The 20,870-nt window shown below is 45.9% G+C and overlaps 1 protein-coding gene across 5 annotated transcripts in view; it reads left to right on the top strand.

The window, feature by feature from the left end:
- The window catches only part of HERC2 (HECT and RLD domain containing E3 ubiquitin protein ligase 2), a 262,965-nt gene that overhangs the window by 189,338 nt on the left and 52,757 nt on the right, over positions 1–20,870 (top strand). For all 5 annotated transcript variants that reach the window (XM_077296925.1, XM_077296926.1, XM_077296923.1 and 2 more), the window contains exons 62-71: positions 172–253; positions 1,066–1,237; positions 1,559–1,703; positions 1,780–2,005; positions 3,293–3,467; positions 4,096–4,282; positions 4,618–4,758; positions 4,857–5,048; positions 13,478–13,631; positions 20,507–20,614. In XM_077296925.1, the coding sequence (XP_077153040.1) occupies positions 172–253; positions 1,066–1,237; positions 1,559–1,703; positions 1,780–2,005; positions 3,293–3,467; positions 4,096–4,282; positions 4,618–4,758; positions 4,857–5,048; positions 13,478–13,631; positions 20,507–20,614 (1,582 nt within the window). The remainder of the gene's footprint in view (positions 1–171; positions 254–1,065; positions 1,238–1,558; positions 1,704–1,779; positions 2,006–3,292; positions 3,468–4,095; positions 4,283–4,617; positions 4,759–4,856; positions 5,049–13,477; positions 13,632–20,506; positions 20,615–20,870) is intronic.

Genomic DNA, 20,870 nt, shown 5'->3' with positions numbered 1-20,870 from the left:
TTCTCCCCATATCCGTCCCATGGCACCCAGTTTTATTTTTTTTTTCTCACTAAGCATAATGCGCTCTTCCATGATCTTTTTCCGTTTTCCTATTCACCTTATTATACAGTTCCCCATTTCCCCTTCTCTGCTCTACGCTCTGATTTCTCAACACCTGTGATCACTTTTCAGGTGAAGGTGCTCCTGGGCCATAGAGTCATACAAGTTGCATGTGGAAGTCGAGATGCACAGACACTGGCTCTGTCAGATGAAGGTACGTTCAGATTAAAATGGTCTGTCGTTTCATAAACATACACATCAATCAATAGTACAGGTGAATATAAGAAACCTATTATGGTTAGTGATCAGAGAATCGATTCTCAGGACTCCGACCCATCGGTCAGGTCAATAATCGGTGACCTCTGGACGGGGGAGACCTGCATTTCTCCTTACCTTCCAACATTCCCAGCTCTTTTTAATTTGCCATGCTGGTGCAACGTTGTGTGTGCGTCGTGCTGTAATGATAACTTCATGCTGACCTGCCTAATAAAAAGAGATGCTGAACGGAAAGGAGATTCGCACGCCTCACGTCCAGGATAATGACCTGGCTAATGTTTCGGAGTCCTGCTAATCGATTCTCCTTGACAGAATCTCATAAGAGAAATCTACTTCTTTCTCCACTTTAGAGCCACTGCTTCCTCTCCCTCTTAAAAAATATAAAGGAGTGATTGGTCCCCTTGGTCAGCACAGTCACTAAGGGGTAGGCTATTCACTGATTGGAAAAGTTGTAGGACACATCAGTAAGCCATATGGTCAGTGACAAAAGGGCTGTGTCTGTCTATTTCATGCTACAATCCATTAAAAAATAACTGACCAAAGTTTAATATAGAGTAAAGCATGAAATTATTTTTAATGCAGTTTAAGCCAAAATACTTGACTGAAAGCAATGAGAAATATGTCCAATGTATGTTTGTCCCATTGTTGTAGGGTTGTCACTCGGGCCCCAGATTTGTTTAAAATGGCTTTTCTGTTTGTTGTGTAGTGCTTTCTCTCACTTACTGTTCATAACGTGCTGCTTTTTTTCAGGACTTGTCTTCTCTTGGGGTGATGGAGATTTTGGGAAATTAGGACGAGGAGGAAGCGAAGGATGTAATGTCCCTCAAAACATTGAAAGGCTCAATGGTCAAGGAGTATGCCAGATCGAATGCGGCGCTCAATTTTCATTGGCATTAACAAAATCTGGTGTTGTCTGGACATGGTAATTGGCAAATACAGATCCTGAATGTGTATTTTTTTTACTTTTGTGTGTGGCTCACTGCTATAAGCAACCAGGGAACTTTTCATTTTGCGTGGACAAACCTCCCTTGATACTGCAGGGTCCTTCATTTTGACATATTACTCTATTTTTGCCAAAGCTGATACATCCCCTGATGGAGGCTCAGAATCTAAAATTGTAAATGTATCTAAAGTTGGACATTCACTTATGATCATACGTCTAAATTTTATACTTTCATTCAGCACCTACTGTCGGGTAGGTCATGAGTACAAAACATATTGACATTGTTGCCTAATATTTCAGGGGTAAAGGAGACTATTTTCGGCTGGGTCATGGCACCGATGTCCATGTAAGGAAACCACAAGTTGTTGAAGGCCTCAGGGGAAAGAAGATTGTCCATGTTGCTGTTGGAGCACTTCATTGTCTTGCAGTTACTGACACAGGACAAGTAAGGAGCTCAAAGTGATCTGTTGTAAATATGTTTGTTCTTCAGGGAAAATATTTTATTTGCTGTATATTTCTAGGTATATGCATGGGGGGACAATGATCACGGACAGCAAGGAAATGGAACGACGACAGTCAACAGAAAGCCTACCCTTGTCCATGGTCTGGAAGGGCAGAAGATAACCCGTGTGGCTTGCGGGTCATCTCACAGTGTGGCCTGGACAACAGTGGATGTGGCGACACCTTCTGTTCATGAGCCCGTCCTCTTCCAAACAGCTCGGGACCCCTTAGGAGCCTCATATCTTGGTAATCATAGTTTCATGTTTGTAGTAGTAGGCAAATTGGAAAAATCTGCTAAAAACTCGTAATCCATGGCAGGCTACTAAAGAAAGCATTTTTTATGGCATTACATGCACTTTTGGGAAGGTGCTAATTGATCCCCCCCCTTTTTGTGATACAAGCAAGCTTTGTTTGCTTCAAATGGTAATCTAATAGAATGTCCATGCTTTTAATCTCTGCTTTTTAAACTTTGAAAGAAGTGAATAATTTAAAGATCTTCTCTTGTAATCTGTCATTTGGAATTTCTTATCCCCATGATAAGTCATACAAAATGGTGAGTGCAAGTGCTCGTTACTAGAGTTTGCCTAGGGTGCTCGGGTATGCACAGAGTATTGCAGGTGCTCGAATGGTCTTTTCGAGTCCCCGCGCTCACATGTTTCGCGGCTGTTAGACGACCACAAAACATGTGGAGATTGCCTGACATACACAGGCCACAAGTCCTTATAAAGCAAAAATGACACAGACACATGATTCCAATTACCTGCTCTTATTTAACCCACATCATGTGTCTGCCAGGACTGCCAGACCCATCATCGTACAGATATACGACTAACACCGAAAAGATGATACAATGGTCAATTTAGCAAAAAATAGTATAAACTTTATTGATACCTTTATAAAAAACTACATCACACCAGATTTGAGACAGAAGGTAAAACTATGAGACAACAATTTTGCTCCGTGTAATGCATAGGTGACCAACACAGTCACCCGGCACCGCAGCCAAAACACAAGGTGTCAGTATACCTATTTAATCCTATAGATGCAGTACTACTAGCAGTGGCCTTTGTATATTCTATCCACAATTTACCAATATCCTATTGCCACGTGCTACTAGACTAGAACCAACACACCCACTACATCTCACTGATAATTCACAGTAACAATCATATAATAAGTAAATGGATCAGTAACATTACCTATGTAGCGGGGGGTATCCGTGTGAGGCTGCAGACCGGGTGCCAGCGTCTGCCCCGACGCGCGTTTCGGACCTTAACCTTTCTCAAGGGGCCACAAGTCCTATAGACTGTGAATGGAGTAGCAGGGCGAATGTTTCATCTTGGGGAGTCGGGGACCTCTGTTTATTACAGTAGTGTCAGCTACAGTTTAGTTGTAATTGTGGCAGAGCTCCTTTAATATGAACCATTACATAAAATTTAAGTATGTATTGTGATGTATCTTCAGCAAATAAACAGCCTTTAAAAGCTCATTTTTCCTTTATTTATTTACTTATCTTTTTTTTTTTTTTTTAAGGCGTACCTTCAGATTTGGAGTCTTCATCTTCTTCCAGTAACAAAATCAATGGTGTGAACAATACCAAATCGAACCGCCCGTCCCTTGCGAAGATTCTTCTGTCTATCGACGGCAACTTGGCCAAACAGCAAGCGCTCTCTCACATTCTTACTGCATTGCAGATTATGTATGCGAGGTAGGAAGAACTTTAATGGCTCGATTTCTTAATGCTGTGAACAAGTGTTCAGAAAGTGTCTCCATAAAGTAATTTGCATAGAAGCAAGTTTTTGCTAGTGATCTGGAATTCCCCGGTCGGATGTATTATATTGTAATCGTTTTCTGGTACGACTACTATATACAATTGCAATCGTACCCAGAAGAAATCTGTTCGAGATGCAATCTGTGCAGAAGACAAGAAGCGGGGAAGGCTTACCCTTTGAGGAAACTAATCACTGATTTGAGATTAGGATTTAGATGAAGCCTGTTTTATATAGACAGATTTTTCACGTCAGTAGCAACTATAACACTTTTGCCAATTACATTTTCTTTTCTTTCATTTCTAACACCTTCTGGAACTTTTCATTTACGCCCCTGTTTCAGATCAGGTTTCTTTTTTTTTTTTTTAATAAAATCTTTACACTAAAGAAAGACACAAAGTCTTAAAAATTGAAAAACCTTCACAACTGTATCTCGTAAAAGGAGTCGTCTATTTAAATAGTATCTTTGTGAGCTCCACAAATCTGGCTAACCCCTGACTTCTGTAATGCATGTGACATGCAGAAGACATGGATGATAAATTCTGTGATATATTGTTCTTATTCCAGGGATGCTGTTGTTGGGGCTTTAATGCCTGCGAGTATGATTGCTCCTGTGGAGTGCCCGTCTATGTCCACTGCCCCTCCTTCAGATGTGTCTGGCACGTCTAGCCCTATTAACGGTGATGATGTAGGATTAACTATGGATTTGGAAGATCGATTGAGTCCCAGTCCTTGGCAAGACAGGCGTGGAGAGGTATGCCTAGACAGCTGTTAGATGGATAAATGCAAAAGAAAAGATTTATAGGGTTTTTCACTTATTGTTAGAATCTGCTGACACTTTATGATCACAAGTCCAACTTTTATGACCCCCACCTCCGATCCGAATGTAAAGGGCTACAGCACTGGCTTAGTGTTGATCCCCTTTTCCTGCAGCTGCAGTTCTCTTTACATCCTAGGTGTATGAGAAGACCACTGTGCATGGAAAAACCAGCAAAGGGAAGCCACCCTGCAGAAATGCTACAGCAACTTTTATTTTTAGGTTCAGTGCATAAATATAATGAAAATTCACTTTTTTTGGTGGGGGGTTAGGTTCCTTCCTCTGAAGATGCTGTGACTCCTTCGGCTGTGACTCCTTCTGCTTCTTCCGCTTCATCCCGGCCATTTATTCCAGTAACAGATGATCCTGGAGCAGCTAGTATCATTGCAGAAACAATGACCAAAACCAAAGAAGTAGGTGATCAATGAGATCTTTACGTAGTTTGGCTTAACATCCCGTGTTCTTCAGTCTACCCTACATGTTCAGCTCTAATCAGTTTTATTCTGTCTAGGATGTGGAAAGTCAGAATAAAGTATCCGGCCCAGAACCCCAGTGCCTGGATGAATTCACCAGTTTACTTGTGCCTGACGATACTAGAGTCTTGGTTGACTTGCTTAAGCTTGCGGTCTCTAACCGAGCTGGAGAGAAAGGGAAGGAAGTTCTATCTGCTGTTCTGTCTGGCATGGGCACGGCATACCCACAGGTCAGTGCGTCACTGCTTGCTTTGGTTTAAAATATTTGGTTTTACTATAAAATGTTCTTGCTGAGAAATATTATTACAACAAACCTGTGTGGTTATGGCCTGAATTTCCCCAATAGGTCCCGTGTCTTGCACGTGTTTGGCTAGTTGAGCCTGCTTGTGTTGCTCAGACTATGGTTTTCATTCTTCCGTACTTGCTATTTATCTACAGTAAATATACACAGTCATGGCCGAAAGTCTTGGCACCCTTAAATTTGTTTAAAAAAAAAATGAAGTATTTCCTCAAGAAAATTATTTCAATTTCACATGTTTTCTAATACACATGTTTATCTCCTTTGTGTGTATTGGAACAACACAAAAAAAGTTGGAAAAAAAGGCAAATTGGACATTTCATACAAACCCCCCGAAAATGGGCCGGATAAAATTGTTGGCACCTTTCGAAATTGTGGGTAAACCACTTTGTTTCAAGCATGTGATGCTTATTCATACTCACCTTTGTCAAGTAACAGGTGTGTGCAATATGAAAATCACTCCTGAAACCAGATAAAATGGGGAGAAGTTGACTGTCTTTGCATTGTGTGTCTGTGTGTCCCACACTAAGCATGGAGAACAGAAAGAGGACGGGAACTGTCTGAGGACTTGAGAACCAATATTGTTGAACAATATCAGCAATATCAAGGTTTTAAGTCCATCTCCAGAGATCTTCATGTTCCTTTGTCCACTGTGCGGAACATAACCAAGAAGTTTACAACTCATAGCACTATAGCTAATCTCCCTGGACATTGATGTGGACAGTAGAGAAAAATTGATGAAAGGTTGCAACGCAGGATAGTCCATATGATGGATAAGCAGCCCCAATTAAATTAAAAGAAACTCAAGCTGTCCTTCATGCTCCGGGTGCATCAGTGTCAGCGCAAACTGTCGACATTTGAATGAAATAAAACTCTTTGGCATGATACCCTGGAGGGTCTCTGCTGACTCGGACATAAAAAAGCTAGACTGCAGCTTGCCAAAATCCTTGTGGGGAAAACGTCTTGTGGACAGATGAAACAAAAAAAAAGAGCTTTTTGGTAAAGCACATCATTGTACGGTTAATGGAAAATGGAATGAGGCCTACAAAGAAAAGAGCCCAGTACCTACAGTCAAATATGTTGGTGGTTCAAAGATGTTTTGGGTTTGTTTTGCTGCCTTTGGCACTTGGTGCCTTCACTGTGTGCAAGCCATTATGAAATCTGAAGATTACCAAAGGATTTTGGGTCGCAATGTATTGCCCAGTGTCAGAAAGCTGGGTATGGGTCCTAGGTCATGGGTCTTTCAGCAGGATACTAACCCAAACCTAATTCAAGAAGAACCCAGAAATGGATGGAAAAAAAGCACTGGAGAGTTCTGAAACGACCAGCAATGAGTCGTGATCTAAATCTCATTGAAAACCTGTGGAGACATTTTAAAATCGCTGTTGGGAGAAGACACCCTTCAAATAGGAGAGACCTGGAGCCGTTTGCAAAGGAAGATTGGTCCAAAATTCCAGTTGAGATGTGTAAGAAGCTTGTTGATGGTTATAGGAAGTGATTGATTGCACACTCTTTGGAATAAGTAACTGCATTCAAATATTAAGTTGAGGGTGTCAACAATTTTGTCTGACCCATTTTGGGGGGTTTGTGTGAAATTACTGTATGTTCAATTTGCTGTTTTTTTTGTGTTTATGATTCACACAAAGGAAATAAGCATATGTATTACAAAACGTGTAATTTCAATAATTTTGGGGGGGAGAAATGCTTCATTTTCTGGAACATTTTGAGGTTGTCAACACTTTTGGCCATGACTGTGTGTGTGTATATATAATACATATGCATACACATATAGACACGTATATAATTATAATTCATATAGAGTATGATGTTGCCTTTCTTCTTACCTACATAAAAAAGGACCACTGTAGCCAAACGGGCCATTCATCCCGAGCCATAAAAGTCTCCTGATTCTCTCTTCTGGCTTGGACAGAACATCAATGCTACAGCACAGGGCCTATGGGCTGCCTGCTCCAGTCACTTGATGTACCCCCCAGAAAAGTAAAGAGGGGTTCAGTGAGTGACAAGTGAGTCTGGTAGACCAGTATAAAGTGTTTACTCTGTCGCCTCATTGGGGGACACAGGACCATGGGTGTTATGCTGCTGTCCACTAGGAGGCGACACTATGCATAATTTGAAAAAGATTAACTGTGGCTCCTCCTGTGCAGTATACACCCCTGGACGGCATCAGCCTTCTCCAGTTTTTGCTTAGTGTCGCAAAGGAGGCACACCTAAAGATTTTTACTCCGTTTTACTCCGTTTCCCACTTTCCGACGGGATTACAGATGAAGAAAAGAGGGTCTTCTGTGAGACCCCCGGCATGGCTCCTTTCTCGGCCCCCTATTATGGGGTGCCCAGTTGAAGTTGAGATGGCTATTCCCCATGCTGCTCCTTCCCCAACCCCTCGGGTGTTGGTTCGAAGTCGAGACCCCCCTCTTTCCCCAATTCCTTTTGGTTTCTGGGTTGAGGTCGAGGCGAGGATAAAGGCCCCTGACGGTGTAAAAACAGCACCCTCCCTAATCCCCCTCTGGGGGTATTAGGTTGAGACACCTCAGGTAGGGCCTGTACAGGCAGCATCCTACAGCTCCCAGCAATGGGCCAGCATACTGCGCCTGCATCCAGGGACCCCAGCCCAGCTGCGGGCTCCTGTTGGGGCCGGGGGGAGTGCAGGCAGGCATGGCACATACAGACACAGGGCTCCCAGCGTCCCTGTCTCTGCGGCAGCACCAGCTCTCTACTGCCTCAGGGGGACCCCTCACCGGGCTCCCCCTTCCGCCTATAGCCCCACCGCCATCCTGCCTTCAAATCCGGAGGGGTCCGGTTCAGATCCGACCCCCTCCCGGACTTTTGCGCCGGCCTGGAGCCCTTCTGGGCCTCAGGCATCTAATTTAGGCCCCGACTTCGGCCTAGCTGAAGCAGCAGCCTCCTCTCCGCCCCCCCGGCCCGCCCCCCGGATGACAAATATGACACTCTACAGTGTCATACAAGGGGCGGATCGAGACAGAAAGGGCGGGTTTTTGATAGCCTTGCTGCCTTTTTCCAGCTCTCCGCCCCCTTCTCCTCCTCTCTCCTCTGTCTCTGCAGCCATTTTCGGCTGCAGATTAACCCTGCATCTCCCGGTCTGCAGGACCAGGACCAGGCAGCCAGTCTCCGGGGGGCACAGGACTGTGGATCTTCGGCGCTGGACCTCGGGGCACACTGGTGGGGTAAGATCACAGCTGGGTTATTTTTACTCAGCTGTGAATCCATATTACCTATAAGGCTCCCCTGTAGGTTCTCTACCCCTGTAAGGTCCATCTGCTGGCAGCACCTCTGCACTTTGTGCACTATGCAGGGCTCAAGGTCCAAGAGAACCAGGCAGATCTGCTATTATGCATTCTGCACAGCCTGCGGGACCGCTCTCTCCAGTAGTAGCACGTACCCACATTGCCAGAACTGTATATAACCTAATGTGTCACTCGGTGTCTAATGCCACGCCGGAATGGGCTACTCAGTTCTCGCAATCTATGACGCAGTCTATAGATAACCTAACTTCCACATTGCTTCAGGCTCTGCAGGGTCATGCCCCGGCTATGACCGTTACCCAACAACGGGAGAGCTTGACCAGATGGCCCTGGCACATCCACGTCTAGGTCAGGACGCAAGTGGATCCATAGATCAAGTCCATCTGCGTCACCCCATAGCACACGGTCATCCCCCTCTAGGGAGAGACACCGTAGCTCCAGGTCATCTAGACCGTCCCGTTCCAGGGACAGACGATGCAGATCTCCGCAATCACCAACCGGAGAAGGCCTTCTCCCCAGCCCACCCAGCAGGGGACGCCTCAATGAGATACCAATCCCTCCTAGCAATACAGCGCTAGTTGAGGACATAATATCTCAGTGATACACAGGATTCGGAAGGCATCTGCGACTGACTCGGACAGAGAAACGGAGGGGTCCCTGATCCCAATCCCTCCTAGCAATACAGCGCTAGTTGAGGACATATCGTCCATCCATCAGGTGCTGGACATTTCTGATCCGCCACCAGAGGTCCCAGAACATAAGATTTTCTTTGAAGGACCTCTGAAGCCGCCTAAGGTTTTCTCGAACCACCCAGAGTTTAAGGCGATCCTTAAAAAGCAGCTCTCACAGCCTGAGAAAAAATTCGCTAATCGCAAATATCTGGGGGCGAGGTACCCCTTCCCACAGAAGGAGGAATGGACAGATCCACCTGAGGTGGATTAAAAGTCTCCAGGCTAGCAGCATAGACCCTCCTTTCACTGCCAGATAGCTCAACCGTCAGGGATGCAGCAGACTGGCAGGTAGAACGCATGGCTCGTTCAATTTTCGAGGCAGCAGGGGCATCCATGGCTCCCGCATTCGCCTCAGCTTGGGCTGCCAAGGCCATCCTGACCTGGGCAAAGAATTTACAAGCCTTCCAAGCATCCGCTCCTGAACTGTCAGACCAAGCGGTTCAAAATGCAGTTGTAGCAGATTATATGCTCCATGCAGCTCTGGTTTCAGCAAGGGGAGTCGCGGGGATAGCATCAAACGCCATCACGATTAGGCGTATCCTCTGGCTGCGGGAATGGCAAGCGGACGCAGCCTCAAAGGAGTCCCTCACGCACCTCCCCTACCTCAGTGGGAGTCTTTTCGGTGAACAGTTGGACACTATGATATCCAACGCCACAGGGGGTAAGAGTACTTCTCTTCCCCAACTGAAACCTAAACGCACTTACAAGAAGCGTAACCAAACTCGATTCCGATCCTTTCGGAATTCCTCCGGCTGGTCCGTCTCACGTCCGGTACAAAATCGTATCCGTTCCCCACGCAGGGATAACTCACGATCGACGCAAGGGTCGGACAAGACCTGGCAGTCAAAAGCAGGCCAGTCTAAGCCGAGAGGAGGAAAATCCCAGACTTCTCCTCATGACTCACGGACTCCGGATGACAAATATGACACTCTACAGTGTCATACAAGGGGCGGATCGAGACAGACCTTTTCACTGCCAGATAGCTCAAGCCTACCACCAAGCGGTCTCCTCGCTTTGTTAATCAGGAGTCATAGTACCGGTACCCACGTCCGACCGCTTCCGAGGGTTCTACTCCAATCTGTTCGTAGTTCCCAAGAAAGGAGGCAGCGTACGGCCCATACTAGACCTAAAACAGCTCAACAAATATGTACGGGTCCGTCACTTCCGCATGGAGTCCCTTCGGTTCATCTTGCGTCCATGGAGAAGGGAGAATATCTCCCCTTCATAGACATACGTGCATATACCCATTGCACCTGCCCATCAGAGGTTTCTCAGGTTCGCAATAGGCCGGGACCACTACCAATTCGTGGCTCTCCCCTTTGGACTCGCCACGGCTCCCAGAGTCTTCATCAAGATCATGGCAGCAACCATGGACGTCCTGCATTCCAGAGGCATAGTAGTCGTTCCATACCTGGACGACCTACTCATCAAGGCTCCCACCTTTCAAGGAATGCGAGCTCAGCGTCTCAATCACAACCGATACTCTTAGTTGCATGGGCTGGTTAATCAACCTACAAAGTCATCACCAACCCCGAGTCAGTCCCTGACTTTCCTGGGAATGTTATTCAACACTTCCAGGGGTCTAGTGCTCCTTCCCAAGGACAAGGCACTGGCCCTCCGACTAGCAGATGAAGAAAAGAGGGTCTCTTGTGAGACTCCCGGCATGGCTCCTTCCTCGGCCCCCTATTATGGGGTGCCCAGTTGAAGTTGAGATGGCTATTCCCCATGCTGCTCCTTCCCCAGTCCCTCGGGTGCTGGTTCGAAGTCGAGATCCTCCCCCCCTTTCCCAATTCCCTTTGGTTTCTGGGTTGAGGTCGAGGCGAGGATAAAGGCCCCTGAAGGTGACAACAGCACCCTCCCTATCCCCCTCTGGGGGTATTAGGTTGAGACACCTCAGGTAGGGCCTGTACAGGCAGCATCCTACAGCTCCCAGCAATAGGCCAGCACACTGCGCCTGCATCCAGGGACCCCAGCCCAGCTGCGGGCTCCTGTTGGGCAAGTGGTCTTCAGCGGAAGCGTCCATGCCCATCAACATCCTGGAAATTCGTGCCATCCTTCTGGCATTGAGGGCTTTCCATCACTTACTGGCCGCCTCTCACATCAGGATACAGTCGGACAATACCACGGCTGTGGCATATGTGACTCATCAAGGGGGGACCCGCAGTACCCAAGCGATGCGGGAAGTGCCACATATCCTCCGCTGGGCGGAGGACACAGGGTCGGTCCTTTCGGCGGTCCACGTTCCGGGTGTGGACAACTGGGAAGCAGACTTCCTCAGCCGACAAGGAATAGACTCGGGAGAGTGGTCTCTCCATCCCGAAATTTTTCAACAGATCTGTCTCCGCTGGGGGACCCCGGATGTGGACCTAATGGCATCCCATTTCAATGCCAAGGTCTCCAACTTCATTGCAAGAACACACGATCTGCGGTCACTCGGAGCAGACACTCTGGTTCAGGACTGGACCCAGTTCCAGCTTCTGTATATTTTTCCACCTCTCCCCCTGATATCCAGAGTGGTGAGGAAGATCAAACAAGAGGGAGTTCCAACCATCCTCATTGCACCGGACTGGCCCAGACGAACATGGTACGCAGACATCGTACAACTCACAGCAGACGCTCCCTGGCGTCTCCCCGACCGCCACGATCTTCTATCACAAGGGCCGTTCTACCACCAGAACTCAGGGGCTCTCAATTTGACGGCGTGGCCCTTGAGACCTGGGTTCTAACCCAGGCAGGGCTCTCGGCAGATGTCATTGGAACCATGATCAGAGCACGGAAACCAGCCTCTGCCAAGATTTATTACCGTACCTGGAAAGTTTTCTTTACCTGGTGCGAAACTCGTGGCCAGATCCCACGCCCTTATTCCCTACCCAAAGTTCCTGGTTTTCTCCAAGCGGGTCTGGAGGCCAGGCTGTCATTGGGCTCGCTTAAGAGCCAGGTGTCAGCCCTCTCAGTGCTTTTCCAAAAGCGCATTGCTATCAAGCTGCAAGTAAGGAACTTCCTTTAGGGGGTTTCCCGATTGGTTCCCCCCTACAGACGACCACTAGAAACGTGGGACCTCAACCTGGTCCTGACAGCATTGCAGGAACCACCCTTCGAACCCCTTAAGGAGGTCCCGCTCCGCCTTTCTCTCCCAGAAGGTGGTTTTTCCTGGTGGCAATCACCTCACTACGCAGGGTGTCTGAACTGACAGCACTCTCCTGCAGATGGCCTCTCCTGGCATTTCACCAGGACAAGGTAGTTCTTCGTACGGTCCCATCCTTCCTTCCGAAGGTTGTGTCAGACTTCCACCTCCATGAGGAAATTTCACTACCATCCCTTTGTCCGGTTCCGGTTCATAGAGTGGAGAAGGCTCTGCATACGCTTGACCTTGTCAGGCCTTTGCGTATATACGTGTCTAGGACTGCGTCCTTCCGGAGGTCTGATTCTCCTTTCCTCCTTCCGGAAGGCGGCCACAAGGGTAGGCCAGCTTCCAAAAGCTACTCTTGCCAGGTGGATCAGATCCACCATACAAGAGGCGTACCGCCCTAAGAATCCTCCTCTTCCAGCCGGTATTGCGGCACACTCTACACGGGCGGTAGGGGCCTCCTGGGCCATTCGGCACCAGGCTTCGGCACAACAAGTGTGTAAGGCGGCCACTTGGACTAGCTTACACACATTTACTAAACACTACAGGGTTCATACCCAGTCCTCAGTGAGCCTGGGTAGATGTGTCCTGCAGGCGGTGGTGCCCTAAGTGTACGGGCCTGTCTGCACAATATTCGTCCATTGCTTCCCACCCAGGGACTGCTTTAGGACGTCCCATGGTCCTGTGTCCCCCAATGAGGCGACAGAGTAAAGGAGATTTTTGTGTACTCACCGTAAAATCTCTTTCTCTTAGCCTCTAATTGGGGGACACAGCTCCCACCCTGTTGCCCTTTCCGGGCTGTTGTAACTGTTGAGTTCTCATATTGTTTCTTGAGCTCGTACATAGTTGCCTTCTTACAGGCATAATTATGTTATTCATGTTATGTTCCTCCTACTGCTTTGGCACAAAACTGGAGAAGGCTGATGCCGTCCAGGGGTGTATACTGCACAGGAGGAGCCACAGTTAATCTTTTTCAGATTATGCATAGTGTCGCCTCCTAGTGGACAGCAGCATAACACCCATGGTCCTGTGTCCCCCAATTAGAGGCTAAGAGAAAGAGATTTTACGGTGAGTACACAAAAATCTCCTTTTTTTTTTTTGTTTGCTTTTTGTAAAGACCACCTGGAGCTCATTTGCTAAATACAGTATTTAGAGTAGCCCAGGTTTTTAATTCTTCTGAGTGTGTTTGTGAATAAAGGCCTTTCTTTTCTTATTCTTCCAGGTAGCAGACATGCTGCTCGAGCTTTGTGTCACAGAACTAGAAGATGTAGCCACAGATTCCCAGAGTGGTCGTCTCTCCTCACAACCAGTTGTGGTAGAAAGTAGCCACCCGTACACAGATGACACCTCAACAAGTGGCACAGTCAAAATACCAGGTAATCACTTCCTAGTCCTCTTTATTTTCTTCTTGCAGAGAAAATTATTATATTAAGCTTTATTCTGATCTCAGGTAATCCTGTTCGATCTCCATTCATCTCTAGAGCCCCTCTGGCTACTGCGTGGAGGGGGCTAAAACAGTTTCAAGAAGAGGGTACCTGCTGTAACTCCAGGTGGAAGGTGTAGGGTGACTTCTTTTGAGTATAGGGGTGCTGCAAGCCCCTTTTTTGGCTCCTCGACTTGTTTTACCACTACTCTTGTATTTTGTTAATGCTCTATTTGGAGCTTACTTTAAACTGATGCTAACCTGCTATATAAAATTTTTAAATTTCTATTTAAAGGGAACCTGTCACCACGTTTTTGGAAGATGGGATAAAAATAGCGTTAAATAGTGGCAGAGGTGGGCGTTACATTAGTGTGTGTGTTATGCGTTTATTACCCACCTAAGTTGCCGAAATAACTTTGCAAAGTCTCCGTTTTCGCCTGTCAATCAGGCTGGTCAGGTCGCATGGGCGTTGTCTTCCCCCAGATTTGGCGTAGTTTTCCGTTGGTGGCGTAGTGGTGTGCGCATGCCCAAAGTCCGGAATCCTCTTCCAGGGGATTTAAAATAGCGCGGTGTTCGTTATTGCATTGGTGATCGGTGGGCGCGGCCATCTTCCTTTGGCCGCGCGTGCGCAGAAGCGGCGCTCTGCTGGCCGCGGCTTCAGGAAAATGGCCGCGGGATGCCGCGCGTGCGCAGATGGATATCGCGGCGGCCATTTTCCTGAAGCCGCGGCCAGCAGAGCGCCGCTTCTGCGCACGCGCGGCCAAAGGAAGATGGCCGCGCCCACCGATCACCAATGCAATAACGAACACCGCGCTATTTTAAATCCCCTGGAAGAGGATTCCGGACTTTGGGCATGCGCACACCACTACGCCACCAACGGAAAACTACGCCAAATCTGGGTGAAGACACCACGCCCATGTGACCTGACCAGCCTGATTGACAGGCGAAAACGGAGACTTTGCAAAGTTATTTCGGCAACTTAGGTGGGTAATAAACGCATAACACACACACTAATGTAACGCCCACCTCTGCCCCTATTTAACGCTATTTTTATCCCATCTTCCAAAAACGTGGTGACAGGTTCCCTTTAATCCCATGTCATAATAAACACATGGCTGAGCAGCTTTTAATGATGTGATCACGACATGGTGTACCTTTTAAAGGGAGGGCATCGCATTGCCTGTAAACGGACCACTATATATAATATATGAGATTTCAGCCACTATGTAGAGTAGATCTCCACTTGCTGAAAGATCCCTGTAGGCCAGTGGTGGGCAGTTTTCCCAAGGGGCCATACAAAAGACTAACTTTTCTGAACCGTCAAACCTATTCCTTGAAAATTAATTCTATTCAATATTCAAATTACCATTTTTTTAGATTAATGTTATTGTTTATTATTTAGCAGATCAAAACCATAAAATTTACCAATATTTCTAGTTTATGAAAGCAATAAATCTTTATGCTCCTTTTAGTCAGCCTTTGTACTATGTTCAGTGGGTCTTCCAAAAAATGTATGATGTCCCCACAACCCCCACACAGTATGATGGTCCACAGCTACCTACACAGTGTACTGAACCCCACTATCCCCGATCTACATTATGATGCTCCTACAGCCCTCCATACAGTATCATTATCCCCAAAGCCCTCCAGAAGGTTTATTGCCAGATAAAGTATGATAGCCCGCACAAAGTATGGCTCACAGAGTACCACGCACACTATGATCCCCCACCACAGTATTATCCTCAACAGACCCCCAACACAATGATAGTTCCTCCCACAGAAGGAGGACCCCACAGCCTTCCAAAAAATATGATCCCATAAACGGTGATGACATCCACGCAGTATGATCCCCCCCCCACAGCTCCCTATTATACCTAATTATGACCTTCATTGTATGATCTCCCCAGGATGTTGGCTGCCAAATCCCCCAAACAATATGATTACCCCCCACAGCCTCCTATACAAAATATGGTTCCTTCCGTCCCCCTTACAATATCCCCTGCAGCCCTTAAACACAGAATGATCTTGCATATCACCCTAACACAGAATAATGACCGCCACAGTTTTATCTCCTACAGCTGCCAAACACACAGTGATGATCCCGACATTTCCCCCAAACAAAATATGATGACCCCCGCAGTATTGGCTCCTACTGCTCCAAACGCAAAATGACCACCACAGTCCCCCAGAGAGTGTTGACCTCCACAGTATGTTCCCTCCAGCACAGTATGATGACCCCCATGTCCTCACACACAGGATGACTCCCACAGTATGATTTCTCCCAGCCCACCAGCATATTTCAGCCTTTTTTTCTGTCTTATTCCTCGGGTGGATAGAACCAGCCAAGGAGACGGACGTGGTCCGCAGGACATAATTTTCCCAGGTCTGCTGTAGGCTGAAAGCCATCTATCGGCCACTTAAGGCAAGGAGAACTTTATCATGTAAAGGGGTTGTCCAGCCTCGATACACTTTTTTCTGGTGTCATAGGGAAAAAGATCAAAATGAAAGCAACTCACCTGTTCCACCCTTGTGGTTGGCCATTCCAGTAAAACTGCAAGCCATGACTCCCATCACCTTCGGTCACCTGACTACTGCTGCCTGTGATTGGGTGCAGTGGTCGGGTAACTGGAACAGCACATCGAATGGTGGTGTCTTCCTTTTACCTTTTTTCCTGTGTTGAATAAATGCGTGGATCTGTTCAGATTAGCTTAATTATGAAATGGATTCCCATATTTGCAGAGATCACCTGCATTAACCCCAATCCTTGGTAGGTCCTACAGCATTAAATTGCATAATTATATTGCGAAAACCACTCAACTTCAGGGATTTTCTGTATTAACCCACAGCCATCATAGGCTGCCACCTGGACCACCTGAAATGCTAGGTATTGACCCCTAGGGATATTACATGCCTGCTCTAAGTAACCCAAAAATCACCTTCTTCATGTGAGGAGAATACAAGGATGGTCATCAAATCTGCAAAATGTGACTAGTTTTGTGGATTTGTCACGCTTAGGCCAGTTTCACACATTATTTTTTTTTTTTACCCATCCTATGTAAAAAAAAAAAAAAAAAAAAAGTCTAGCTTTTTGGGGTGTTTTTTTGGTTGTGTGTTTTTCTGTTTCTGCAATGTTTGTTGCACATGATTTTTCTTTTTGGTTGGGGTGGGGGTAAATCTTAGCTTCTTTCACCCATTACATAATATAATACAGACAGCACATGAAGACTGATGAAATCCATGTGCTATCTTTTCTTTTTTCCCTGGGTCATTGACCTGCATTGCCGAGTTTTTCATCCCCCCCAAACCAGATCAAAGTAGCACGTGTCTTCGTTTTTATTTTGCGAACAATCTGGGAAAAAAAACAAACCAAACTGAAAATGTGAAAACGTGCATTGATCATAACGGGTTCGTGATCTATCCAGTAAAGTAATGGCTACCACAAAGGAACTGATGTGTGAAACTAGCCTTGTAGGGGCGAAATGCTCAGCTAGTACCGCATGTAACACGTGGATTTATCTGCGGATTTGTGATGGAATCCACAGATTTTTTTCAATCCCTTGTGGATTTCACACCCCACTACTGCAAATCGCAAATGGATGAGGGTGACAGGAGAGTGTCACGTGAACGCAAGGTGAAGCATTAGAGGACAAGGCAGTGGGGCTTTTTAGCATCCGTTGTTGCCCCACACCATCATTGTACAGACCCTCAATGTCTAATTCGATCTCTTACAAAAACAAGAAATGGAATTACAAATGGATAACAGTAAAGCTCTGTACGAAGCACACATCACCTGTTTCAGATGGGCTAAAGAGAACCTGACTGCTGATACATGGTGCTGGAGTCACGGGCAGCGCGTGTCCGACACTGGCTGCACAATGTCAGCCAGGTATGGTTGACTCTGAAACGCTGGTGCGTTTTAGAGAAAAGCATTCTTTAAAAGCCCTCGGGAATTGAGCCACATGGGAGAGTAGTTGGACAGGTGGATACCTGGAGGCTTCTCCCCGCCCACTCCTGTTGAGTGACAGGTCACTCCCTGCATGTGTGTATAGGCAAAGTCCGGCTCAGTCCCTGGCGGCAGTGCAAGTTTGCTTCTCTGAAATGCCTCTGCGTTTCAGAATCCGACATACCTGCCGGTAATCATACAGCTGTCTGAAGCTGCTCGGCATGGGTCCGCGGTCCGCATCCCGTTACATTGTCGCTCTGTGTCCTTGCAGCTTGCCGGTACACATTAGACTCTGTTAGAGGGTTGGAAGCTGTAATATTAATTTAATATAATGGTCACTAAGTGGAAATGAAAAACTTGTAGGCATGAAAGGAAAGTGTAATAGTGATAAATGGAAATGTTTTAAAACCTTTCTATGTAATTATTTAATAATTGTCTCCGTTCATGGCCCGAGATTTGTGTTGTTTTGTTTTTATGGCTGAAGGTATGTCTTTTTATATAGCATTAGCCAAATATAATTCTAGTAGTTGTCATAATTCTTCGGATTTTACCAGCATTACACACACTAGAGATGCAGAGCCCAAGTGTGGAGGTGCAATCCATCCATAAATGCACCGTGTATGAAAAAGCTGATGACCTATTACCTCATAGATCACCGCTGAGTAAAGTGAGCATAAATGTCCAAGTTATCAGGAAAAAGTGGTCAGGATGTCTTATGATATTTCAGTAAAACACGGATTTGAAACCTCCCCACCCGTCAAAGCTCGAAAAGTGACACGAAGCCAGCAGCGGTGGGCGAGTGAGGTCACTGTAGCCATAGCAATAGATTTGTCAGTGCGGAGGAACAAAGTGCAAAATTGGTGTTTGGTCACCTGAAGTTAATTCCAGAACGGATGTTAAACGCTCCTAATGTTCTTGACTGAGGAGCACAGTGTTCTGGCACCCCGGGAATCTGAGGATTGTACATACAGACGTTCTCCGCTACATAGTTCTCTTATTGTGAGGGAACAAGGGGAAAGTTTGTCTTCTGTACTGAATGGTGTGTCATTTAGGAAGCGATTCTTCTTCTCTGATGCTAGAAATGGCATTAGGTATATGAAGTGTATTATAGGGTCCTTGTCTAAAATATGAGGTTCCCAAAAGTAGACTTGCCTTATAACGAGGTCTCTAGAATCTACAAGTAGGCCTTTTCCTGCAGGGCAAATATGGAGCTTCTAGCTCAACACGGACCAGCTCCTGCCGTCTCCCACACCACCAGGCAATGAAGCCTAGACTGTGCTTCTGTACTCTTAGCTTACCAGTTCAGTTCTGCTCTCCCACAAAACGCTACTTCTTGTCTTCTATATTAGTATTGGCCTACAAATACAAATGCACTCTGAGCGCACGAAGGTATACGAGAGCATTGGATACATGAAGTTTGGGCTGCATTACTGCTTTATGGATTATACTTGTAAAACTCAGGTATTTGGCGCACACTTTGATTAAATTGTGTAAGCTCATCTACCAGCAACAAGGCGACCTCTGTAGATGGTGACCTATTCTACCAGGCTTGCCTAGACGTACAAATTTAAAGGGCAGGTAGGAACATCCTTGGAAAGATGGGAGGAGTGCTCGGCCAACGTGGAGGCAGCCAAATGGATGTTAGAAAAAAAATAAAACCAGCGCTAAGAATGTGAACATTGAATATAGGAATTATGAGCTGTACTACTGCCATATAGACTATGCTTGTGAAATAGAGGTACTTGGCATACAGATTGATCAGATGGTGTGAGTCACAAGTAAAGTAACAAGTAAAGTTCTGTATATGAGGTATAATATTTGCCTGTCCTTGACCTAGGCGTACAAATTTGAAGGGCCAGTAAGATCAAGCTCTAATTAAAAACCGCCTTGGATAAATGTGAGGTGGGCTCAACTAACATGGAGATAGTCCCTTATTCCCAAATATACACAGAAGAAAACCATTTTCTAAGCAGCCTATAGTACAATAATGCAGTTAACAATTCCTCAAGAGGTGGTTTTATGCAAAACGCCATGAAGTAACAGCACCCTGTACATTTCATTTTGTTAGGAGTCTGGATCTTGTGTCTATCATAGCTATGCATGGACATATTGTGACTCTACCTGCTGTCGTGACGGCTGACGATATGCAGTTTGTCTTGACATGCCGAAGCTTATTGTATTGACTAAAGAACCCCAGGTTTGCATGCAGACCATTGGTGTGGTTATTAGTGATGAGCGAATGTGCTGGGATAAGGTGCTATCCGACCATGCTCAGGTGCTGAGTGTCTATGGTGTGCTCGAATGATATGTTCAAGACCCCGCGGCTGCATGTCTCCCAGCTGTTAGACCGCCACAACACATGCAGGGATTGCCTGTTTGTTCGCCAATCCCTGCATGTGTTGTCTGCATGTATTGCCTACAGCCGCGGGGACTCGAACATATCATTCGAGCACGCCGAAGACACTCTGCTAGCACTCGAAAGCAGAACTTATCTATTTAGATTATCACATTTTTTGTATTTTCCTCATTCTAAGGAAAAGTGAATTATGTCACCAATAGTAATGTTTTTTTTCTAAATATAAAATATTGATTTTCCTGTTAATATTCTACTAACCATTGTCAGATTACCCAAGCATTTAACTTATTTTTCCTATTTCAAATACATTGGTAAATTACTGTGTTTTCATAGCATTTTCCTTTTTTTACGCTCATGTTCATGCATTTTGGTATCTCTCGTGTTTTCGAGTTTATTTTTATTTGTGTGTGTTTGCCCCACGAATCAGTATAATTTTATATAAAAATTATTATCTGTTCATACATAGTGTATATATAACTGTATGACCAATTGTGTTAAAACAGTGTTGCTCTCTTTATGGCTGTTTTAGGTGCTGAGGGCCTTAGAGTAGAGTTTGACCGCCAGTGTTCTACAGAGCGGCGACATGACCCACTTACCATAATGGATGGGGCCAACAGGATAGTGTCAGTCCGATCAGGTGATGTGCAAAGTGTCGCTAATACGTTTCACTCTTTCCATGTACACTGGTGTATCTGTTCTTTAGTCGGCCGTATATGCAGATAATTAGTGTGAATCTAGTTTGCCAGCTCTAAGGCAATGTGTAGCTGTATATATAGATTTTTATTTTTTCATTTTTCTTCTTGCCATCTTATACATTGAAGCATGAAAGATGATTTTCAAATCTACACTTTTTGCCGATAAAACTTTTGAAAGTGTATAACTAACCAATGTGT

The sequence above is a fragment of the Ranitomeya variabilis genome, chromosome 3 (assembly GCF_051348905.1).
Source record: "Ranitomeya variabilis isolate aRanVar5 chromosome 3, aRanVar5.hap1, whole genome shotgun sequence".
Taxonomy (NCBI): Eukaryota; Metazoa; Chordata; class Amphibia; order Anura; family Dendrobatidae; genus Ranitomeya; species Ranitomeya variabilis.
Note: the sequence above shows the minus strand (reverse complement) of the source record. Positions and strands in the feature narration are given on the sequence as shown.